The 26,843-nt window shown below is 37.7% G+C and overlaps 1 protein-coding gene across 4 annotated transcripts in view; it reads left to right on the top strand.

Annotated features, from left to right (window-relative positions):
- The window catches only part of Sec10 (Exocyst complex component Sec10), a 324,790-nt gene extending 301,105 nt beyond the window's left edge, over positions 1–23,685 (top strand). For 2 of the 4 annotated variants that reach the window (XM_067137790.2, XM_067137791.2), the window contains exons 16-17: positions 17,472–17,632; positions 23,440–23,685. In XM_067137790.2, the coding sequence (XP_066993891.1) occupies positions 17,472–17,632; positions 23,440–23,538 (260 nt within the window). In that variant the 3' untranslated portion in view covers positions 23,539–23,685. Of the gene's footprint in view, positions 1–17,471; positions 17,633–23,439 lie in introns of those variants that run through there. The other 2 variants (XM_067137794.2, XM_067137792.2) reach the window with 1 other exon arrangement.
- Positions 23,686–26,843: the final 3,158 nt, after the last annotated feature.

Here is a 26,843-nt window from a genome sequence, read left to right as displayed (position 1 = left end):
TAGTGGACATGGCAAGCAGTTGTTGATGCTCTTCTTCCAATTCAATATATTTTGAGCTGCTTTCTTCAGTTATTACATCATTGAACTCAGATGCTTGGCCTCTGCCTCTGCTTGGCTGATCCACATTTTCCATTGAGCTCTGCATACAATTTTCTAGCCAGGAGAATGAGAGCGATCCAATAGTTGTCTTGGAAGATGGGTTTCCTCCATCCTGTAGATGTGTCCAAAGTAGTGGAGTTGTCTAATTGATTAGAACATGCTTTTTTAATTTGCAAGTCCCACCAAGGTCTGAAAGCAAAATGCCAAGGTTTTAGAACCATACAGAAGAACTGGAAGAACAGCACCATTATAAACCCTCATTTTGGCCTTCGGGCTGACGGTTTTTTTTTTTTTTTACAAGCACCCTTTTAAGCTGGTAAATGCTGCCTTGGGGACTGCCAATTCAGGCATTGAAATTGCTTGGAACTGCCATCTTTCAGGCTGAGATCAGGAAACCTGGGTATTTGAAACCATCTTATTCAACAGATTCACCATTTAGAATCAGTTGTGTTTTACTTCCAACTGGCCCCATAGTGTGTGGGTAGCATGCCTACCTCTCAGAGGCCCCATGTTCGATTCCCGGCCAAGTCAGGGTTTTTTACCTGGATCTGCGGACTGGTTCAAGGTCCACTTTGTGTAGGTGATTAAAATTGAGAAGCTATCTGAGGTGAGGTAGCGGCCTTGGTCTAGAAAGCCAAGAATAAAGGGCAAGAGAATTCGTCATGCCGACCATACAACACCTCGTAATTTGCTGGCCTTCGGGCTGAGCAGTGGTCACTTAGTAGGCCATAGCCCTTTGGGACTGTTGTATGATGGGTGGTTTGTTTGTTTTTGTTTTGTTTGCTGTTTTTATTACCACTTGGTTTTTTATTTCTTATCAAGTGCTATTGTTGTGCTCTTTTGTCATGCGAATATCCTCTAGCAGTGTCTGAGCTGATGCTTCCATTTCTTCCAATACAACTGCAGTAGAAGTCCGCTATAGTGAGTACACCATATAACGAGAACTCTGCCATAGCGATGATTGTTTTCTGTCCCTTCAAAATTCCTATATTAAACTGTGTATCGTCCTTCGGTTACAGCGAGAGCCCTATCACTGACGCATCCGTTATTACGAGTGATTAAGCACGCATGATTATTTCCGTTACCGATATTTATGCACCCCAGCGATGATATTGCATGCGATCGATTACCTTCGGCATCGTTTCCTCGCTATGTGCACTAGCTAGTTCTCTCGTCGACTTTCGAAGGCGATGTCAGAGTCGATTAGTAATACCCATCCACTGTTGTTCCGTAAAGAAATTTTGAAATAAAACGGAACATATTTTCGTAAGAAATACATAAATAACGTGTCCGATAATGGTAGTTAACTCGTTAAAAATTAAGGCTGACTAAACGAGCGCTTAATTTTGATGCTAAATATTGCAATTAAGTAAGATATGGCAGAGTGCTTAATTGATTTCAGAGGTTAGTTTATATTTTCTCGCATCTGGTTAAATTACGGAAAAGCTATTATGAAAATTTATAGCGAGAAGGTTATCATTTCTCTACTGGCGCTTGAAGTGTGTTTTCATCATACGTATAGTACGGTAAAGTTTGGATAGGTAAAGCCGTTTGAATAAGAAAACTGTAACGTTTGCAACAAAATGCAATCGATCATCTTCGGTACGGTATAGTTTTCTCACTTAGTACATTTGCGAGCGCTCTCGTCGACATTCAAAGGCGATGTTGGAATTGATTAGTAATACCCGTCGACTGCTGTTCTCTAAAGAAAATTTGAAATAAAAGAGGATAACACGTTTTCGTAACAAATGCATAAATAACGTGGCCGATAGCAGTTCTTAACTCGTTAAAAATAGTGACTGAAGTAAATGATATCTTGATTTGAATGTTATATCCGGAAATTAAGTAAGAATATGATACACCTAAAGATATGGCAGAGTACATCACTGATTTCAGAGGATATTTCATATCTTCTCGCGTCTAGTTAAGTTTCGGAAAGGCTATTTACAAGTATTTCGCAAGTAGGTTATCATTTATCTACATGCGTTTCAAATATGTTTTCATGATACATATACGACTACGTTAGGTGACATCGTTTGAAGAAGAAAACTGAAGTGTTTGCCACAGAAACCTCTGGAGTGATACTGTATTTCTCCGAATCCAAGACTGTTTTTTTTTTTCTCAGAATCTCATGCGAAAACTCAAGGGTTGTCTTGCATTCGCGGCCTAACAATAAGTTAATTGATACCACTGGCAACTACCGCGGTAACCACGCTGCTTCTTTTCACACGTGCACAAAACTCGTTGACAAGAAACGACCGCCTCTTTACCATAGCCTATATCGCTAGCTGTGACAACCGGTTGTTCAGTGCCTGTGTGTAACGTCACTGGATCTCAGGAAATAGTGAAGAGAGCATGGCGTTCTATTAGCTTGTACAAAAACATTTCTCAAATCTGCAGAATGGCATCAAAACATACGAGCCTTCAAATTCTTAGAAAGGCCATGGCTACTCACTGGCAGAGTTATAACGCGTCTGTTGTACTTGACGCTTCGAAAAATTAAGTTTTGTAGACAGCAGGAATATTTTTGATGGATAGTCATATTGTAAAGATACATGGAAAAGGTATTGCTGGCAAATTTTCAACGGGTTCTAGTCGATATTATGATGCCAATTTTAAGTTAATGGTTATTAAACATTCGGAAATATAGAATGATTGTGAAGCCGCAAGAAAATACGGCATAGGCCTAACTAAAGCCAATATTTGGTGTTAGCGTGAAGACAGGGAGCTAAAAAAATGCGTAATGTACAAAAAATGCATTCAGTGGTCTACAACAAGGACGTTTGAAAGAAGTCGAAGATGAAATTGTGAGGTATGTGCAAGAAAAACGCAAGGGCGGAATGGCCATACCGTGGCGCGATAAACTCGTTCGTTGACTTTTAACGTCCGCGATTAGGCCTATACATCGCTAGCCACTGAATTTAGCCGAACACGACAAGCGAGACGTGTGTGTAGTGGTATCCGGTTATATCTGATGCTGAGAAAAGTAAAAGTTTTATAGACAGCAAGAATAATTTCCTGATGGATCGTCGTATTATAGAGACGCATGGAATAGGTCTTGCCGGCAAATTTTCAACTGGTTCTCTTCGGTATTATGATGCCAATTTTAAGTTAATGGTCTTTAAACCCGCGGAAATAAAGAATAATTGCACAGCCGCAAAAAAAATACGGCATGATGAAAGTTAATGTTCGGCGTCTAAAAATAAGTCTAAAAATGCGTAGGCCTACTGTACAACAAAGGCATTCATATGATTTTACAACGTACTTTTTGAGCCTGATTTAAATTTTTTTGAAGGAAAAAGTGGAGTTCATCTTGGATTTGGAGAAATAGGGTACTATATTTTTTTCAGAATGAAATTAAACATACATTTTCACGTAGTATCGGATTTCGAAAAATAACAAACAAATAAGCCGTAGTCTGAATATCATCTGCGGAAACGCAAGTTTTGAACAAACTGATTGCCGTTTCATACCGATTTTAAGGTATATGGGGAGTTTTCTGACTTTTATACAAAAATCTGATATAACGACAATCCGTTATAGCAAGTAAATTTTTCGCTGTTATGAATTCTCGCTATAACGGACTTCTACTGTATATTACTGACTCTGAATCAAGTATGTAATATCAGGCTAATATGAAGGATGACAGATAAAATAAATGATGTTGTATGGTTATGCCACAACATCACTGTTTCCTTTACCTGTAAGCAACTAGATGAGGACAAACATGGTTCCTTTCCATTTAGGTGCCGATGACCTTAGATGTTAGGCCCCTGTAAACAACAAGCATCATCATCATCCTTTCCATTTAATCTCTCTTTCCACCACTCCTGATCCACTAATATATTCCTATCCAATTCTTAAGTGGGTCAATTCATGATAGTCTAGGTTTACCTCAACCTCTTTCCTTTAATTTGCAATTCCTTAGTTTGAACTGACATTATTTCTGCATTCATCCATTCATTGTGTCCAAATCATCTCAATCTATTTTTCTCCATTTTTACAAGGTTCACTCCACAAATAATGCACCAAATTTTGTGTACAAAGCCAATTTTTTCTACACTTTTGCTATTAATAAAGTACATAGAATCACCCTTACTACACATATTTGAACTTAATTGTACTAATTCCTGCACATGGTGCAGTATGCAATTCTTGTTTTGTGGGAATGAAACATTGGGAAACACTGACAAGGTTGAAACAAGTGTATGGACTAACTGTATCAATCTCAGTACAATAAGTTCCTGGCCATGGAAACAATTGGGCAACAATAGACATTTGAAGATTTTCTTTGCAGTAGCAGACCACACATCACGCAAATACCTGCCGATGTGCAGCACATTTACAATGTGATTATGGACAGTAAATGTGTAACCGTGAGCAAAACAGAAGTTTGGGAAGCAAGTGTGTGCAGAATGATGAAACACGAGGAGTTGAAAAAGGTTTTCTCTGGTGTGTTCCGAGTATGTTGGCAGCTGCCCATAAAATGAAAGAAAGATTGTGTGCAACAAGCCCCTAATGCTGTTAAAGAATGGCGAGGACAGCTTCTTTTCAAGAAATCAAATGCTTAATAAAATAAGTGGTACAAAATACAAAATTGAAAATCTCTAGTTAGAGATATATGGAGGGTCCAATGAATAAAATCCCAAGTTCATTTTTTCAACTTTTCAGGAAATGAAATACAAAGTTTCAAACTTACACAGAATCTATATTTTTCACTTCTGTAATCCAATTTTCTGTTATATGGAAATGTACATATGAATTATTATTTAAAATAACTAAAAGCTCTTATTAGCAGTGAAATATAGTTTATAAAATGCAAAATACACTCATGGACTTAGTGATTTTTTGGTCTGTATAATGTTTTCCTGTTTTCATTTTTGGGCTTCAAATGTCACTCGTACTCATCCACATCACCCATTTCATCAGAACTATCAAGACTAGAGTCAGTAGTTTGAAACACACTGCTATAAAACAATCTGTCACTTACTGGCACATACTGGAGCATGTGTTTTAAGTCCTTCACCTTTCCCTCCTTCAGTGGCAAGTACGTTCTGTACTTCTGCTTGGGTCTCAAATTCAGCTGGCTATTCTTAGATACACCATATCTCTACAGTGACACCTCCTTAAAACCTGTTACGTTGGTCTCTTCAGATAATTGCATCTTTCCCCCTGCTTGGAAAACGACCCGACGACATTTCGATATACCTGGCAAACTGGGCTTTAATATGCCCCTGTACATTTCCTGATAGTGTAGGACAGGAATGACTCTGTCCTCTTTCCTAGGATCTTCAGAACTACCTGTGAGGGATTTTTGCACAAACACAACATCAAAGTGGTTCTTCTTCTTACACTCCTTTACCATTTTCACATACTTTTCAGGACCATAAACTGTTTCAGACTTCTTCTTATATCGCTCGATTGCTCCAAAATCTGAATCAATAGACATCATACTGTGTCCTGGTACAGGGTACACTATTGTTATTTTATCAAAAATCCTCTTAACACATAGCTGATCTAAATAACAAAAGAGATACCTATTCGTGTTTTGTGAGAATGCATTATCACAAAAAAGAACAAGATTCCTTTCTGTTGACTTGTAAACATTAATGTAATCCTCAAGACAGGTTATTACTTCATCAGGGCAGTTTGCAGCAAAATGTTCTGCATACATGTGCATAACGGCTTTGTTTGTCTTTATATTATGAATTCCAAATATGTGAATCCACAACTGACGGCGATAATATTCAACTTGCACCTTTGTGACAGGTAAGGGCAAATTCTTCTGTAAATCGAAGCAAATGGCAGGAGTATCTAGAGAATCATAGTTTTTCGCAGCACTGAGTTGCTGAAAAAAAAAATTCTGCATTTCTCTGGTGCTGCTCCAAGCACTTCACCAGATTTTCTTCAGTTCCGTCATTTTTGGATGATTTAGCTGCATCAATGTGTATTTTGTATCTTGTGCAGATATTACACATATCTTTTCTAGGCAGACCAAACGATATATTAAACTCAATCGTAAAAACCCGCAGGAAGAGTTCGTATGAGATGACATTGTCTTTATGTTCAGCTTTATGAAGCTTTGAAGTGTTCATTTCTGGGTCTAAGAACTTCCTCAGCCTATTGTCTGATCGTGTGTAGTGTGATTCTCTACAGGGCAGATTGTCAATAAAATTTCTAACTTTCTCTAGTGTCTCCTCACTTGTTCTCTGATGATGTTGGTGCTTTCCTCTCATATCTATTACCCTGTTACCTGGTTTCTGCACTTTTGCTACCAGACTATCCTGCTTAATACCAAAAAGAGCAGTAAATGCAGAGAGGCACAATGAAATTGTTTGATTGTTGTCTACAGTTACAGAATATCTGAAAAGTCGCCTAGGACGGGAAGGAATATCAGATACCCTTGGACGATGTCTTTTCGGTTGAATTAACTGCAGACAGCCTTGTAAATATATGTTCTGCTCCGTGTGTGATTGCAGACTGTTAAATTTGTCGTACAACTTTTTCCTGTCAAGCACTGATAATTTACTGGCACACTTGCACCGGCATGGAAGAATGTTCCCCATCACCCTTTTTTCACCCTTTGTGTTACTGGCTATTTTCCTATTTTGTTTCCAGTTTTTTTACATAAAGCTTTCTTTTTCTTGCCCACTTTCACGTTCTTAACACTTTGAATATTAACACTGTCGTTATATTCTCCTTCTATAACGGCGCTCCTCTTCATACCATCTGCAGTACCTGATGATCTATAATCAACATTGGCTGTCACAGATTTCTTGCTTTGTTGATGAACAGGACTCTCATGCTCTGCAACAAAAAACACAAGAATGTTTAAGCGGAAATACCACAAAAGATAACCCTTTAATTTTGAATTATGGCAAATGAACTTGGGGAGGTAAATACTATATTGCTAAGTGAATTTTCTTTACTGACCTGGTAAATTATCATCCTCTCTTTCTGCAGAAAATATATCAGTTACCACCTATTCTAACTTGACTGATGCCTGGCTGTTTCCTGTTTCAGTGTACAAGATACCTTCTTTTCTCAAGCCACTTTCTTCCATATTTCCATTGTCTTCTTGTAACTGAATAATGGTGGATATCTCGGCTTGCTCTGTAGTCTCTCACACAGATTCATTGTCGTGTTCTTTGGAGGTGGCCTCAAGGTCCATCAATATTCTCTCTGAATATTAAACCAAAAGGTGAAATATGTTTGTATACAGATACTTTTATAGTCTAAACTTTCAGTAAAACCATATGAATGAAGTGGAATAAAGCAAAACTTAGTTTCTTGTACATACCTATTTCATCTGCACCTAACATGTACTTCGACATCTTCCTCACTACACATGGGAGTGTTACAAACACACTACTAAGCAATATTATTCCTCTGACTTGATTGTTGAGCAATAAATGAAATTGGCAGAGTGTATTTGTTGACAACAATATCTAAGATGGGAAGAGGGAAATGTTGGATTTATTTCAATGGATTTAGTGGACTTAGGGATTTCTTTAATTGCCTTGAGTGGACTTGGTGATTTATTTTGCTGCGAGTGGACTTAGTGATTTCTTTGGACTTACAGATTTCTTAAATTTAATTACTAGAAAGTACGAATTATACTTATGCAAGTTACATAGACTTAGGGTTATTTATCGTTGAAACTGATTGGAGATTTGAAAAGAGCGGGAAATTTTGGTCTGGATACATGCATTATCTCCATTTGTCAAAAAATGGACTTAGTGATTTTATTTATTGGACCGTCCATATGTGCTCTACACTTATCAAGAGATACAAGGAAAAACGTGACACTTGTATATCCAGTTGATGCCGTTATATGTGGATGTAAGTGTGAACTTCTGTGTATTGCAGCATGAAGAATGTGAAGAATAATATGAATTTAGATGATGGACTGGGTTTTAATTGCAAAAGGTAAGAGTTCTCTATCCTGTTCCTATTTGTTGTCGTTATTTACTTTATTGGCCACATTTCACCACTTGAGTCATTACGTGTTCTCTTTCTCTTTGAAGGTTGTACCGTTTTGGATCTTGTGATCTGCCCAGTACTTTCTCATTTGTTCTGATCATAATTTTCTCAATTCATTTGAAATCACTACAGCCCTTCTATGCGTCATTTCTGCTGAAAATTTGTGAGTGTTAATTTTATTTTTGTCCTCTGCATCTGCTATCTTGAGTTCAACTGCTTTGAGATCTTGCTGAATTTCATGGATCCTTCTTTCCAAGATTTCTCATCACTAGTTGTCGTAAAATCTGGTTTCCTGGCGCGATGGGAAAGAAATATGAGGTTCTTTTCTTCTTCATTGTGCTGATGATTGGGTCAGTCTCTTGATAAACAGTTTCATTAGGAAGGATTCTCTAGACTCCTTCGACCTGGTATTTTTTATTATGCAAATTCTGATGATTCTTCTTTCAGTTTTGAGGAGCTGATCAGTTCTTCTTTTGTTTTTAATTTCGAACAGGATTTCACTAGCAAAAGTGGTTTCCGGGAGAGTTACGGTTTTATAGTGTTGGATCTTAATGTCTATTGACAGGCATTTCTTATATGTTGACCAGGTTAGAAATGTAGGCTTGTTTCATTTTGCTAGTTCCATTTATCCATGTTTCTTTCTTGTTTAAGTTGTGTGTGATGATTTCTCCCAGATATTTAAATTGTAGAATTATGTTAATTTTTTTAAGCTTATTTGTAATCTTATTTTTAGGGTGATTTTTTGGAGACTGGTGAGCTAGGCATGAACTTCTTCCAAGTCAGTGGCTAAGAGAGTTAAATCATCTGCAAATTCCTGGAGTTTATTCATATTGAGGGCTTAGCTCCAATTTTGATTGTAGATAGGTTTTTCTTTTGCCACAGTTTCATGATGTAATCGAGAGCCATATTGAGAAGCAGTAGAGATAACCCATCACCTTGTCTGAGGCCAGTTTTTATTGTGAAAGCTTTTGTTACTTCCTCTCTAAACTTTACCTTGGAATTCATGTTGGTTAAAGTTAGATTGATGATTTTTATTCATTTGGGACGAAGACCATATGATCTGAGGATTTTAAGTTTCAGGCCAAGAATTTGGTCTGGGCAGATTCTGTATAAGCAAAATCCTTCTTAGTATTCACTAAGTTGTAGTTCCAGTGTGTTTTTGATCCATTTGTAAATTATCCAAGAGAAAATTTTGTGTGTGCTGTCCAGAAGGGTTATTACTCTGTAATTATCTGAGTTGGTTTTATCTTCATTTTCAAATAATGGATGGATTATTTCTGTGGTCCAATGCTCCAGAATTTTCTCCGTGATCCACATTTCCATTAGATGTTCATGGAGATTTATTATCGAAGGCTTTCTGGCATTTTTCTAGTTGTCTGCAAAGATTAGGTCTTCACCATATGCCTTGTAAATTTTTAATTCTTTAATTAACAGTTCCTCTTCATTGATGGTTGGAGGATATATTGGATCTGCAGTGGTTAAAATTGGTGTGTCTTGGTTTACTTGTAATTAACTTATGTAAGTTTTGTTTTATTTCACGTGATACAGTCGGTTCAGTTGTTGTGATGATACAATGTAAAGATGAAACTGAACATCCAGTTAAATGGCTCTACATAAGATAGATGTGTTTTGAAAAGGAGCAGCCATCTGTTACGCTTTCAGAGCAGTCACTGAATCCAATTTATGAGTTAGTGAGAGGACAACTCCCATCACTCCTTTATATGAGGGTCCCCTTTGGATCAATGAAGCAAAAATTAAAATCCCACAGGAATTTCTGCCCCTCACTCAAAATAAATCATTTTACAACAATTTGCTTCATTCAGGAAATTCGTCTTTAAATGCTGCTGCAAGAAGTAGAAGGGGCACAATGGAAAAGGCAAGAGTGCTTGGGCAAGCAAGAAATACAAGACAAAGTCAGAATGGTCCAGGCTAAGAAAGTTTCAGATAAGTTTATAAATCTTAAAAGTAGTGCAGTTTCACTTGTAAAGCGAAGTGTATTGATTGGGTGGACCATTAAACCTAACACTAGTTCTTAATTTAAACTGTATCAATACGGATCTATATGGTAAAGTTTGTAAATTGTGACAGTGAAGCCAACCAGGCTAGAAAGTTTTAAATAAGTTTTTGAATCTTAAAATTAGTGTGTGTTTTCACTTGTAAAGTGAAGTGTATTGATTAAATGGACCATTAAACCTAACACTGGTTCTTAATTTAAACTGTATCAATACGGATCTAGATGATGAAGTTTGTAAATTGTAACATACCACTTACAAGTAACAACTCTACATAAAAGTCTACATAAAATCATGTAGATAATAACCACATTAAACGTGGAAAGTATTGAATAGGTGGTTTTTTAATTATCCTTGATATCTATGCCTAACATACCACTTAGTCGAGCAGCTCGTCTCCTTTCTCTAAAGTCTTCCCAACCCAATCTTTGCAACATTTTTGTAACGCTACTCTTTTGTCGGAAATCACCCAGAACAAATCGAACTGCTTTTCTTTAAATGTTTTCCAGTTCTTGAATAAAGTAATCCTGATGAGGGTCCCATACACTGCAACCATACTCTATTTATGGTCTTACGAAAGTATTATGTGCCCTCTCCTTTACATCCTTACTACAACCCCTAAACACCCTCATAACCGTGTGCAGAGATCTGTACCCTTTCTTTACAATCCAATTGCACTTACTTTTGCCAGTAGTCTCCTATGATCCACCCTATCAAATGCATTCGCCAGCTCAATAACGACAGTCCATTTGACATCCTGAATCTAAGATATCTGCTATATTTTGCAGGAATCCTACAAATTGAGCTTCAGTAGGATATCCTTTCCTAAACACACACTGCCTTCTATCGAACCAGTTATTAATTTCACAAGCATGTCACCACAGCAGTGTGTGCTTTACAGCTGGGGATTCAGGACGGAAATAGTCCTACAAGCAAGGGAGGCTAGCGTGCGCTAGTGACTCAGTTAATCGAGATGAAAGAATGAGTTTGTTTTTGGATGGTTCGTGCACTGTTAACATCGTTTCTGTGCGTAGTTTCGTTGGAGTTGTAGGCCGCGTGTTTTTTCTTGCGGTTCTGTGCTCTTCCTCCCTGTCTAAGTCGTATCTTAATAATGTATGAAGGGTGTACTATGTTGTTTTACACTTAAGTTTTTTCTACCCAGATGAAGTACATTACACAGCAGTTGTTACGTCCACCTTCTCAACATAATATCCTTGTAACGATGCACTTTTGCCATCACTGTGTCAGTTTCTCCAGACATTCCTGAAACCATTCTTTCGGAGTGCTGCGTACCCATGCCTTGACAGCTGTATCCTCCAGTTCTGCAAAATCCACAAAACAGCGACCACGCAGAGGTTTCTTCATGATATAGATGTTGATTCCCATAGGGAACCTGAAATATTTGTCCCACATGAGTAAATTTATAATATCAATATAAATGGTCCATTATTGGACATTATAAATTTTCCAGCTAACTCATTCCTAGTTGCAAACATTTTGCCCCCGTGTGCTAGGTTGGGCTCATCAATTGGTACCTAGAACACCCACCAAGACGTATAGCCTACGCAGTGGCCTCCACGGTATGCACTAGCCATGCATTACCTGCGAGTAGCGCCTTTATGTGTGAAACAACATAGGTCTGTGTTACCTGTAGAATGTGCATTAAGTTAGACCCATGGTGCACGTCACATAGGTGTACTAATCACAGGGACTCGTACTATCCTGTGGTGTTCCTCGCATAATGGGTAGAAATCACAGGCAACACAGACCAAGTGTCACACATATAGAGGTACTAATCACAGGCAACGCCCAGACCCGCAGTGTTTCTTACTTAATGGTACTAATCACAGGTACAGGTACTGTACGACGTACAATACATGTGAGTAGTACCATGATGTTTGGAACACCGTGAATTAACGCTACCTTTGTTTAGTACCACAACATGAGAAATACCATGGTTCTACTTTACAGTACTAGCGATAAGTGCCATTATGAGGGACCGTTGACCTGGATCTTGAACCCCTTTAGACAACAAGCATCATCGATTCAGGATAGTGCTTTGGAAGCAATCCCTTGGTCGGTCATATAGTTTCTGGGAAGGTGAGACATTGCGGGTCAGATCCACTGATGTTTTAAAATTCATATTCAACCATACATTTTTCATCATCACCTTTTGAATTCTGGTCAATGGATGAATTTTGTACTTCAATTGTCATTGCATTCTGTCTCATTTTGTACCATTAGGGGCCGATGACCTAGATGGTAGGCCCCTTTAAACAAACAGCAGAATATCATATCTGGAGATTATCTTTACATACTACTGACTGAATACTTCTGCCTTTTGAAGATCCTTGCATACACACTCCTCTTGTTCATTAATGATTCCTGGAATGTCCTTATTGGAACCTGTTTCTGCCTTAAAGTACCTATACATACCTTCTATTTTGTGCTAAAATTTGTATGACAGCCAATTATACTTGCCATCATGTTATCCTTAGCTGACTTCTTTGCTAGATTCATTTTCGTGGTAAGTTCCTTCAATTTCTCCTTTCAAATCTGCACCTCCTTCCTAGTCTCTTTATCTGTCTATTATATTAAAGTGGGTCTTTACCATTCGTTACCACCTTTAAAGGTACAAACCTGTTTTCACATTCCTCAACAATTGCTTTAAACCCATCCCAGAGTCTGTTTACATTTTTATTTACTATTTTCCACTGATCGTAGTTATATTTTTAAACTCCTCATGCCTGCTTTATCAGCCATATGGTACTGCCTAATAGTCCTACTTTTAAGATCTTCCTTTGTATCATATTCTACGATAAGAACAGCTTCGTGATCACTAACACCATCTATTACTTTGGTTTCTCTATAGAGCTCATCTGGTTTTACCAGCACCACATCCAGAATATTCTTCCCCCTAGTTGGTTCCATCACTTTCTGAAGCAGCTGCCCTTCCCATATTAACTTATTTGCCATTTGTTGGTCATGCTTCCTGTCATTCGCATTTCTTTCCTAATTTACATTTGGTAAATTGAGATCTCCCTCTACAGTTATATTCCTTTCCATATCGTTTCCCACATAGCTGATTATCTTATCAAATAATTCTCAATCAGCGTCAGCACTACCTTTTCCCAGGCTGTATATTCCGAAGACATAAAGTTGCCTATTACTTTAGAAATGAGCCTTACACCTAGAATTTGATGTTTGTCATCTTTAACTTTTTTGAAGCTAAAAAATTCTTTCACCAGAATGAATATTCCTCCTCCTACCATTCCTATCCTATCTCTACGATACGCGCTCCAGTTCCGTGAGAAAATTTCTACATCCATTATATTATTTCTCAGCCATGATTCAACTCCTATTGCAATATCTGGTAAGTACATATCTATTAAATTACGTAATTCTATTCCTTTCTTTACAATACTTAAACTTCAACACTTAACATTTTTATGTCATCCTTACTTAACTTTCAGATTTCTGTACCCTTATCATTGCTCCCTTGACCACCCCGTTTCCTTGAATGTACCTCCCTATAACCCTTCTAAACAAATTTCCTAAATTTTACATATCACTGCAGTTTAAGTGAAGGCCATCTGAGTGCAGATCCCTATCTCCTACCCACCCATTTTGATCTAGAAATCTCACTTCCAGTTTCCCGCATACCCACGCCATAGTCTCATTTAAATCCCCAATCACCTTCCAGTCAGTATCCTTCCTACACAGTATTCCACTGATAACAATCTGCACTTCCTTAAACTTCACCCGTGCTGCATTTGCCTGATCCCACACACCCCTAAGTACGTTGGTACTAAAGGCTGGTTTACACGGGTAGAGTAGCAAGGCGAGTAGAGTGGATAGTAAAGCTACTAGCATAGTGTAAACGACTGGGATAGTAGCAAGTAGAGTAGAGTAGCTAGTAGGCAACAGAGTAGAGTGGGTTTCCGGTATGGTAAAGTAACTCTACCACTATCCTTCCCCCTCCATCGGAACCGAGCTCCGAGAGCTAGCGGAGAAGGCCGAGGACGCTCGATTTTTCAGTTAGCGCATCGTTCGACTATTTCCATATGTGTTCTGATGGTATTCCGTTGAGTGTACTGAGAATCTGTGCGTTTATTTGGCGGTAAAATGAAGTGGACGGAAGAAGAAACGTGCAAATTTGTAGAACTTTACCGTGAAAAAGAATGTTTATGGAACATAAACAGCATTATTTACAGAAACAAGAATATGCACCGGACGGCGGAAGAGGACTTGATTACGAAATTGGGTAAAGAGGGTTTTGGTTTAATGGAACTTAAACAGAAAATAAATGAAAAATTACGATGTACCTACAACCAAGAACTGATGAAAATTCGTAAATCCAAGAAGTCAGGAGGTGGTGCTGCAGACTTCTACTTGCCCCTCTTAAGTGATTTAGTAAAGTGTATTTTGCAAGGCAATACCAAAAGCTAGGTATATTAGGCCTATTCATCCACAACGTAACGTTATAGCTGAGTGATATTAAGGGGAGGTACACCTTTGGAGGTCAAACAAATGCAGGTGTATTGTCTAAGAAGGATTTTAAAAATACCTATACCTATAATAATTTCGAAGATGCAACATAAAATATAAACAAGTGTCAGCTGAATTGTCCCTTTAAATGAAGGTTTCTCAAGTTTAATTGTTACACAGCGAGTCCATAATGTGTCTCGACGTGTTTAAGTTAGGCAAGACATTGGTGCAGGACTGTGTACTTTATTTATATTAATAACATACATAGGGATCTTCTACATGTCACTTGCCATTGCAATTAATTTCCAGCAATAAAAGTAATTTCCCCAAAAAGTTGAATAATTTTCATATTTTGTTTGGAATATCCAAAATAATTATTGTTTACAGTACTGTACAATGTCAGATCTTGAAACTCTACAACTGGGCCGTACAAGCAACGAACAAAGAAAAAGGATATACATAGATCAATAATTGGGGTATTTTTGGCGAAGAAGCTACTACAAATTACGCTTACGCCAGCATGATTTACAGTGTACTGATGGCTATTACCAGTGGTCAAGAACTTCAGAGGCACCTCAAGCTTAACTTTCTGTGTTATTGCATCTCTCATCACTGTGTCATGTCTTTGAATTTGCGGTGTTATAGCATCTAACAATGTCTGAAAGTTATCAGGCGTCAACCTCATACACTTTCATTATTCTTCTTTATACTCTGTCGCAAGTTCTCTCAGAATTAATGTTGATGCCCCGAGTGTATCTCTCCTACTAAGCCAGACTCTTACCCATTCCATTCTTTCCTCATTTACTTCTTATAATGCTTCACTAATCTCTTGCATTAATATGTTTGCAAATGTCTTTAAACACTTCCTTACTATGTGCTTACGTCTTAACATTTTGCTACTACTCTACTGTATGACTCTACTCCCATATGAACGACATGAGTGTCAACTCGACCAGATAGTGGTAGAGTAGAGTAACGTAGCTACTCTACTATCTACTCTACTCGCCTCGCTACTCTACCCGTGTAAACCAGCCCTAATACCTGCTTGCCTTACGTTGTTGGTACCAACGTGAAACACTACCACCTTCTCCTTTCCCTCCTCCTTCTCTTCTACTTTCCTCATCTGCCTCAACCTAATTCCTGAATAACACTCTACCAGTTTCCCTTTCCTTTACACACTTTCCTGTCTTCTACTCCACATTTCCTTTTCCTACCTTTTCCCATCCTCCTAATTTCACACTTCTCAGCAACAGTTCTCTGTTCTTCATCTTCCCTCTGTTGTTCTAACTGCAGTGACTCATACCAATTTCTCACAGGCACCTGTCTTGAATTCTGATCCTGAATAGAGCCCTTAGCCTGCAATCTCCTTCCCCTTAACCTGGCAGCGAGTGCATGGTGAGTTGGAACGGGGTGGGAGCGTGGTGAAATTTTCTCTCACACATGAAATGATTGAAGAAATTCATTTTTATAGTACATTTGTAGATTTAATTGGTGATTTAAAGCTTTTTTATTTATTTTTGTAAGAATTATTGTATTTTACATTATTATAGTTACAAATTTAGGATATTCTACAGGCGCTTGGTGAGATTTGCTCTCGCCCATGAAATGAATAAAGAAAATTGTCTTTATTGTATGTATTTAGATTTAATTGGTGTTTTAAAGCTTTCTGTATTTATTTTCATAAGAATTATTGTATTTAAGAATATTTTAGTTACAAACAGGATATTCTTCCTTACTTAACAATGCCAGAAATAATAATGCAACAATGCACAAGGTGAGGGAAAATCTCACTGAACTGCAAGGATAACGACAATGCACCACAAACAAAAACAACAAACCCTCACCAACAAGCAACAGTTGTAGACTTACACGGAAAACAATGAACATGGAATACCTAGAAGGAGAGACTCGTGCGCAAAACCATTGCGCAGTGGGATATGACAAAATCAAGGAGTGAGTGATCCCCTCACCACGCGCCCGTTGCTGGGTGAAAGCATTAGACTACTTTTCTTCTACAGTTCCCCCCTGTCCTTCCCATCCCTCTTTTACACCTACTGTATCTTGTACATAGTTTGAGGGAGGCCTACCTTCTTTCCTGTCTTCTGAGAGAATCCTAATTATCTCCCTCCTCCCTCACACTCCTTAATGCCTGGTCACACCCACAGTTCCTACACTTGCACTCCTTAGCCATTCTTTACAGAAAAATGAAAAGAAAAGGAAAAATAACTTCGTCTGTGCAATAAAAAATGAAAGTGAAGAAATATTGTCTAGGATAATACACAAAGATCACACGACAATAAGGTAATTAATATACTACTACAGTACAGTACTACTTAGTCGTACTATATTTTTATCCTACAACACCCTAAACAGGATAAAAACTGCCGTTAATTACTGAATACCGAAAGGAATACACAAGAATTACACAATTCTAAACTGCAGTTAAGACAGAATTCTAGTAAGAGAGTTTCTACAGATATTTCCACTATACACTACACTACATACTATATATTACTATACACTACAATAATTTTAAACTATGTTCAGACGTATCCTAATTACAATATATTTGGAACATACAAGGTAAGTGGGAGAGCAATATTCATCAATGAAGTTAATGGACTTGGTCAAAACATAGGACGCACTGTAGAGAAACAGTATTCATTTAATTTTTGGCAGGATATATTGAAACAGAAGTTGTTTTAGTATTACTTGGAATGTAGTATTATAGAGGCAGTTCAGGTACAAAGACTTGTTGACCACTTAGACATAATATTCTTTAACAGAAATGGACATGTGTGTAATCTAATGTATGTATGTTTGTTAATTTTTCTTTCATGTACACATTTTTTGAATTAAACAATAAATACAGTTTATCTTTTATTTCAGGTGCCATGTGCGCTATCTGTGATATGAATGAATACAGGAAATGTGTGAAGGAATTCAAAGTGCCCTTGGTGAACACATTGTTCGATACATTGCATGCTCTATGTAACCTCCTTTTGGTGAAGCCAGAAAATTTGAAACAAGTTTGTACAGGAGATCAACTGGTATGTATTTTGTGGGACACCTTGTTTTTTTGTGCTAATATGTATTGTTTAGTAAAATCATCATGTATAGAAGTATTAGTGTGCTGACCCACTTCTCTTGCATGGGCTGGCTGCAGCATGGTGCTAATTTTTAGCTGGGCTGTGATACATCACTCACTTCTGCATGCTCTAGTCTATGACCATAGTGATTTTAAATCCTTCAACATAATGTTATATAAAATGTATCAAATGAAATAGAAACTGAGGTATGTAAAAACCAAAAATGATGTAAACTAATTGTAGATGAATGAGTTGCACACTCACCAAAATGTTTCTTTTTATTTTTTATTTTGGAAAGTTTCCAGGTTGAATTAAAATATTTTGAAGCTTGAAGTTCTCTGCAAATTTATTTCATTCAGAAAAAGAAAACACTCTTCATAAGTTACAATGGACCACCAATTTCAGAATTGTATTTTCTATATGTTCTGAACAGCATCCTACATTTGAGGATCAAATCACTTTCTTATTTGGTACATTGTCTAAGCACTAAAACAAAAAAAAAATCACTCTGCACTTCATATTAGAATGTAACTCTTTCAATTTGAAGGAATATTTCAAAACCACTTACAGATGGCTGGGTTAAAAACAGCATGTTCCTTTTGGAGCCAGTTTTTTATCTCACTTGTGGATGTAGGGTTTTGTTCAGGGAGAAGCTTGGTATTGAGTGTGCATTGAATAAATGTAGTAGAATATTTTAGAATGTATCCTGCCCAGTGAAGAACTAAATATATCTCTGTTATCTAGCCCAGCAGTGGATGTTTCTAATTAGGGTATCTGACTTTCCCAATCTTTACCTTGTGGGTTTGAATCCTGAATTATAATCTTATTGTTCAGAGTTGCCTCCACAGACCTTACAGCATCATTGTTATGATCTTATACTTTTCTGGCAGCAGTCACATTTGATTAATAAACCAAGTGAGAGATACATTTGTTTACAGTTTGCTCCAGATAGCAAGGTTTCTATAATAGGCACATGAATACATTGCAGAACTAGAAGTAGTAAACCATTTCAAGTACCTAGGGCATTACACTGCAATATTCAGGATGCAATTTCAGTGCACACACCAAAGACAGAGCAGTAGCAGCAATCAGAGCCATCTACGAAATTAGATACCTAACAAACCTCTCATTGAAAACGGCTAAAAAAATATTCAAGGCAAAAATCATACCAACACTGACATATGGAATATCGATCACCTGGCAGCAACTAACAAAGAAAGACATAAAATTTATGGAATCAGTGAAAGCGAGATTCCTGAAAACAGCATTAGGGACTTCAAAATATGCACCATCAAAACTAATATACGAACTAGCCAACAATACTTTCCTCATCGAAGACTTAAAGACATCCCTACTCCCATCCACTAGACCAGTAGAAGACGTGGTCAATGAGAGAAAACTCAAAAGAGAAGAAATCTGGATTGAATTCTGTAGTACAGATGCAATGATTGACAGTGGCTGGATCAAACCCAACCAGAGCATGCGAAGCGCCATCGCAAGACTCGTTATTCACAAATTCCACCACAAACTGTGTAAAACAAAACACTTCCATGAACCAAACAATCACTGCGTATGCAACTTATGTGACAAACCATGTGAAAGATATCACTTCACGTACTGCAAAAATCAAACTAGATCATTGAACGAGTACAGTTGATGATGATGATGATGATGATGATGATGACGATGATACTTGCTGTTTAAAGGGGCCTAACATCGAAGGTCATCTGGCCCGAACGAGTACAGTAAGGAGATCTGACTCCCTAAAAAAACTTCATGCACATCTGTGCGCTGTTATATATATAATACATTGCAGTAATGCAAATGTAAGGACCGGGCGAGTTGGCTATGCAGTTAGGAGCGCACAGCTATGAGCTTGCATCCAGGAGATAGTGGGTTCGAACCCCGTTGTCGGCAGCCCTGAAGATGGTTTCCCATTTTCATACCAGGCAAATGCTGGGGCCGTACCTTAATTAAGGCCACGGCCGCTTCCTTCCCACTCCTCGACCTTTCCTATCCAATCGTCGCCGCAAGACCTATCTGTGTTGGTGCAACGTAAAGCAAGTAGCAAATGTAGGAAATCGATTACAGAAGTATGGTCATCACAAATAAAAGAATGCAAAATTCCATAGTGGATTTTCAAAGGATCTGGGTTAAGTTTAGATGTTAAAATATATTTTCCCCTTTGTCCCACAGCCAATTACTTAACTGCAAGGTTCTCTTAGTATACATTATTAGTGATTCATGGTTCCAAATGATGTAAACTATTGCTAGCAGTCTTCAGAAGATTGAGAAAATTAAAGAGTTTTGTGTGTAAGTCTGAATCTTTATACAGTACTTTTGAAAGAATACATGAATTTAATGCATCAGGAACTACATTTAAATATTTCATGAATTTTTATTTTTTTCTGAGATTTTTTGAAATCCTTGGGTCCTGTTTGTTGAAAATATTTTATTCCATCAGCAACATTCTGACAAAGCAAGCTTTGTTAATTTTTTGGAATGAAGACTGATGTCAAGTTTATGTTAGCTTGAGATAGACTTTTAAGTTCTGAAGATTCAGAAATAACAGTTCCATAAAGCTTTCTATAGAAGTTAAATTTATATTTTCCCCTTCATACTGAAGTTCAACCTCATCAGAGAAGTACTGTAATTCCTTATACATTTTAAATCATGCCCAGAATCCAAAATTGCCCATTTTGCTTTTGTTATCTGGTGGATTTAATATTAATCTGTTATCTGCTTATTAGAATCAAATAGAATACTCCCATCTCCTAGTTCTGGATTGCATTCCATTTGCTTGTTACATGCATTACATTATCTTTGTTACAACTATTTATCTAGTACTACACTAAATATTATATTTAAACCTAATAGTAATTATATCCATTCCCAATGTTATCAATTTTTTTTTTTCCTACATGTAATACAATAATACATATTCTAGTTCTTGTTTTTTTTTTTTGCCCCATTTCTTTTTAAATATGAAAAATGTTGCTATTCTTCCTGACGTAACCCATTCTTTGTTCAATAATTTAACAGTTGTATAGAATTATTTCTCTCTTTTTAATTTTTTATATTCCCTATCTAGATATTTTTATTGCATCCCTCTCCCTACAAACTCTTAATAGATGCACCTCTACCGAGCTTGATAGCTGCAGTCGCCTAAGTGCGGCCAGTATCCAGTATTCGGGAGATAGTAGGTTCGAACCCCACTGTCGGCAGCCCTGAAAATGGTTTTCCGTGGTTTCCCATTTTCACACCAGGTAAGTGCTGGCTGGAGCTGTACCTTAATTAAGGGCACGGCCACTTCCTTCCCACTCCTAGCCCTTTCCTGTCCCACCGTCGCCGTAAGACCTATCTGTGTCGGTGCGACGTAAAACAACTAGCAAAAATAAAAAAATAAATGATGCACCTCTTCCATTATTTCTCCACAAAATAAACAATGATTTTACCGCCTGTGGGTGGGGGATGCAGATGAAGAATACGCCTGCAGTATCCCCTGCCTGTTGTAAAGGCCGGTCTCCACTGTTTAACATTTAACACCAACATGTTAAATTTAACATGTTACAGTTGACATGTATATTGTGATTGTGTCTTCCAATTGACTTTGCATGTTAACTCAGAATGTTGAGTTAACACTTTTAACATGTTGGCGTGTTTTCCGCTCCAAGTGGAAAACATGTCAAGTCAATTCGTTGTTCGTGCGTTGTCGGCACAGCTTCGGCAACTTCCATGATGTTTCCATGCCAACACATAACCTAAACGATGCAAACGACGTGCTCCTCATGAAGTTGGATTATAATTACAACACTCCGCAATACTCCTTCTCTTTGTTATAAGCTACAAATACAGTACACGCACGTGTGTCGTTCTCTCTGCACTACTAAAATATCAGAAATGGGGTAGAGCAAGGAGATTACTCTGGACTTAATTAATGATATAATAGAAAGGCCTTATTTGTGGGATGTCTCATCAGAGGAATACAGATATAAAGCGAAGAAAGCCGACAGTTTCCAGGAACTCGAAAATATCTATAATTGTTCCCGCGAGTAAATCGAAAAAAAAAAGAAAACTAGCGTCCCTCCGCTCCCAGTACAGTCGAGAATTGCAGAAAGTTCAGAAAAGTCGGTAGTCGGGAGCGGACGAAGTTTATACCCTGTACTTCAAAGTGGTTTGCTTTTGAAGCTATGAGCAGAGTGAGGGGAGGAAATGTGCCTAATAAAACTGAATTTCTAAATCATAACAAGAAGCAACAGTGGCAATAACAAAGGCCAATTCCTCTTCATCTGAGTCCATTGTCGTTATTTAAAAATACTAGACACCATCTAAATGTATTACCATAAATTGATATGATGAACTACCTGTATATAAACAAAGGATGTCAAGTTTAACATGTTTATTAAGTGTGGACACAATGTTAAATGAAACAGTTTTTGACATTTAACATTTAACATGCTGATGGTGTCACCAGTTAACATTTAACACTTTTAACATTTAACATGTTGTTGTTAAATGTTAATCAGTGGAGACCGGCCTTAAGAGGCAACTAAAAGGGACGATAAAGGGATGATGTTTTTGGAACCATGAGATTACCTGCGATTAGTACCACTGTCTAGGTACACTGTCATAAGCTTTCTCATTATCAATAAATGTCATCACTATGTCTTTTCCAAACTCCCATCTTTTCTCCATCATATGTCTTAATGTAAAGATTAGGTCAAACGTTGATCTGTCTTTCCTCAAATCATACTGTTCTTCTTCTAACAATCACCTTGAATGTTTTTTAAATTTATCTCCATTTCTACATACAGTTACTTAAGTTTTTAATGTTAATTTTTAAAATTCCATTTTCTGCAGCATTCAGCAATTTTCTTGATACTTGTTTTGGATACTAAATGATGTCAAAAACAGCAGAAGGATGTTGTCTGCAAAAACCAGGCCAGGAAATTCTCTGTTATTCAGACATAGGATTGTTCTATCCTCATTCCCTTCATTGTCCAAAACAACATTAGTAAAGATTATGAACAATATTGGTGAGAGTTTAAATATCTGCTCAAGACCAATATTTGAATGTCTCTCTCTTACTGTTTAGTCTTCCTTTACTTTAATCATGCATATCACTTCCACATAGATCTTCTATAGCCTTAATCATTTTTTTTGACAGTCCTATTCTAGCCAGCTTTGTAACGACAACCCATCTGCTGCTTTACATGTTACAAATTTCATATTTGGTCCGTATTGAAATGTACATCAATTTAAGATATTACCAAAATTGAATAGGTTGATCCTAATAAATTTTGGTAATATCTTAAATTAACCCATCTGCTGACCGAATCAAAAGCATTTTATTAGGTCTATAGCTGTAATATATAGTATATAACCTTTTCTTTTATGTGTTTATCAAGTATTGTTTTAGTTATAAATATATTGTCTGCGGTTCTCATTTCTTCCCTGAATCCTGACTGGTATGCAGATAATACAGAGTAATCCTCTGCCCATTTTATAATTCCTTTTGTATACGGTATCTCCCTTTTGTAAATAGGGCATATTATTCTTTCATGCCAAAATCTTCAGAATTTCCTGTTGTCAAAAATGTTGTTGAATATTTTAATTATTATTTCTAGCATGTCTTTTATTGCCTAGCTCTTTGCCAGAAAACCTGTCTGAGTTTGTGCAACATTAAACCATTTGAAAATAAAGTATGATCCATGGTAGATTTAACTACAGTTCTTGAATTTACTAATATTTTCATATTCTTATTTCAGGCTGGTTTGGATCGCTCAATTCTTTTGAACTTCATTCAGCTAAGAAGTGATTATAAGACACAGAAACTTGCCAACTGTTTGAAAGGTCTTGCTACATAATACCAACTGCAGTTGACATCGGAAATATACCTGGTGCTTATCTCAGATTTGGTACAAATAACTGTAGATTGTTCTGTTTGATAATTCTTATTTTCATATGTAGGCAAATGTATATAAGTTATGAATAAATTTACATAAGAAATTGGTGATAGATTCTCTTTTAACCTTTTCACTGCCGAGTTTTGATGACCAGCCGAGCCCTGTGGGCCGTTTTTTTTTTTTTTTAAAGGAAGAAGCACTTTGACAGATACATATTTACTGATACTATTTATGGAATGCACAATGTCCCCTTAGCCCTGCAGCCCAATACAATGTCGGGGATGAAGTGAGATTATATTTTACACCATATTTTACGACTGGATGCCCTTCCCGGCGCAAACCTCAGTTGAGAAGATAATGAATAAGAATGATGATGATGATGGTGAATGAAACTGGGTACAGAAGTGGAAGGAATCTATATGTCTTACGAATAGGAACTGTCCCAGCATTTACTTGGGAAAGCAAAAGGGAAACCACAAAGAAAAGAAAAGAAATTCTCAAGACAGCTGACGATGAGGTTCGAACCCACTCGCCTGCCGAGTGCAGAGCTTGGCTCCATAGCTGTAGCATGTTAATACACGCGGCTACTCCGCTGGGTGATACTATTACTGACATATAATATAAATTTCTTTATCCAAGAACTCGTAATATCAAAATCATTTACATTTGGGGAAAAAATAATTTATCTGAGGAAGGGGTGACAATTCCGCATGAGATTCATCATTACCACTTTGTCTCGCACGTTCTTGTATAGTACACGAAACTTTTCTTGAGCCACGAGTTCCATAGAACAGAATGGGAACTAGGGCTAGAAAAGGTTTGCGTACTATAGTTCATTGTCACCACTTAGATATTATCCACCTTCATAATCAAAATTAGCACTTCAGAATCACTGTTTATGAGGAAACATTCAATTTCTTCATCATCAAGAGATGAATGTATACTTCAAGATGCCATGATGGTTACACGTAAGCAAGAAAGATGTTCCACTTCAACAAAGCTGAAATAACACCAGATCGCTTTCAAAACATGCGAAATTGAGTAGTATATCTGCAGTACAGAACTTCTTTGAACATTTCCACAGAATCTCAAAGCCTGACATTTTATCGCGTTCATTTATGAGATCGGTGAAGTACACACGGCACCAATACACGGATGTGGCACGGCATTTAGTGATGGGCTAGCGACGGAATCGAGTAGAGTGCTCTTAGAACCGGTATACTCGACTCCAGACTAGAGTCTAAGCATACTAGTGTCGCTATCTGTGGACATGTCTTAGAACTATAATCTATTGAACTGGATTGCACGGCATTCAGGGTCACTCACAGAATATTTTTGTGATGTGGATTGCAATATGTTTGCTACTGATGATTGGTTTTATTGAGTCATCGGTCGTCAATAATTTGATTGTTACGATAATTATCATCATAGGCAAAATATTTATGACTTACTAACAAACCGTCAACTTGAAAGATAGACACGTAGGACCGAAGATGAGCGTGGGATGGGGACAATTTCCACACTGTAGTGGGGACTTTTTCTAATGTCGATAACGGCAGCGTTCTATTATTATTATTATTATTATTACTTTTATTACTGTGCAGCGTGGAAGTAGCCACCAGGGATTTGTTGATAGCTATGAAATATTATTCCTGTGACCTCCTTGTAGGAAAACTTGTATTGTTATTGTCAAACCCGTTGGCTGAATGGTCAGAGTACTAGCCTTCGGATCAGAGGGTCCCGTGTTCGATTCCCGGCCGGTTCGGGGATTTTAATCGCTTGTGATTAATTCTCCTGGTTTGGGGACTGGGTGTTTGTGTCCGTCTCAACACCCTCCTCTTCATATTCACACAACACACTACACTACAAATCACCACAGAAACACACAGTTCGGTTAGGGGCGCGCGGCTGTGAGCATGCATCCGGGAGATGGTGAATTCGAATCCCACTGTTGGCAGCCCTGAAGATGGCTTTTCGTGATTTCCCATTTTCACACCAGGCAAATGCCGGGGCAGTACTTTAATTAAGGCCACAGCCGCTTCCTTCCACTTCCTAGTCCTTTCCTATCCCATCGTCGCCGTAAGACCTATCTGTGTCAGTGCGACGTAAAGCATATAGCAAAAAAAAGTACTGCTTACATCCCGCCGCTATTCTTCGACCTTCGCTCAACTTCTAAAGACTACACTCGGTTTTGTTCCTTTGCACAGTCGTGTGTTGCAATGATAAACGTCAAAACGGAGGGTGTATTTTTTTCATTGCGTTCATTGTTTAGCTAGAACAGAATGATGTTCTGTCTGATGATTTGTGTACATACATCACATTCCGGACGCCTAATGTTAATACCCTACGTTATATCTACCGAAAGTATGATGTAAGTATAAACTATTCACCTGTCCCCTCGGACGATTGTAGGCATACCGTGACAGTGAAAAAAATGAAATGGTGTATGGCTTTTAGTACCGGGAGATCCCAAGACGGGTTCGGCTCGCCAGGTGCAGGTCTTTTGATTTGACGTCCGTAGGCGACCTGCGTGTCGTGATGAGGATGAAATTATGATGAAGCAACACATACACCCAGCCCCCGTGCCAGAGAAATTAACCAATGATGGTTAAAATTCTCGACCCTGCCGGAAATCGAACCCGGGACCCCTGTGACCAAAGGCCAACACTAACCATTTAGCCATGGAGCCGGACACTGTGACAGTGATTTTAAATAATAATAATGTTATGAGTTGGATCCCTTCCTTTTTCTCTCTGATTAGTGTTATATAGAGGATGGTTGCCTAGTTGTACTTCCTCTTTAAACAATAATCACCACCACCACCACCACCACCACCACTTTTACGTCCAACTATGTCCTTTTTTATGGTTTTTGGAGATGCAAAGGTGCCACAGTTTAGTCACCCAGGAGTTCTTTCATGTGCCAGCAATTCTACCAACACAAGGCTGATGTATCTGACCACCTTCAAATACCACCGGACTAAACCAGTATCGAACCTGCCAAGTTGGGCTGAAGGCCAGAGAAGCTATGCTATCATTATTAGAATATAGGCCATATTCAGTGAAGTGGATGAAAGATGCTGTGAACGGATATTTTCATACTTTATTATGCGTATATAGTTATAGTATTATCTTTTGCACGTCATCATCAAATTCAGATTATTTATTTTGCTCACTCGTTAAGAATATTTATATCGTACCGGTCCATAGCAATCCCATAAAACCTCAGCGACCACTTGTACATATGCTCCATCCAAGAGCGGGCGA

The sequence above is a fragment of the Anabrus simplex genome, chromosome 1, assembly GCF_040414725.1.
Source record: "Anabrus simplex isolate iqAnaSimp1 chromosome 1, ASM4041472v1, whole genome shotgun sequence".
In the NCBI taxonomy this organism is placed as follows: Eukaryota; Metazoa; Arthropoda; class Insecta; order Orthoptera; family Tettigoniidae; genus Anabrus; species Anabrus simplex.
This window is presented reverse-complemented; position numbering and strand designations above follow the sequence as displayed.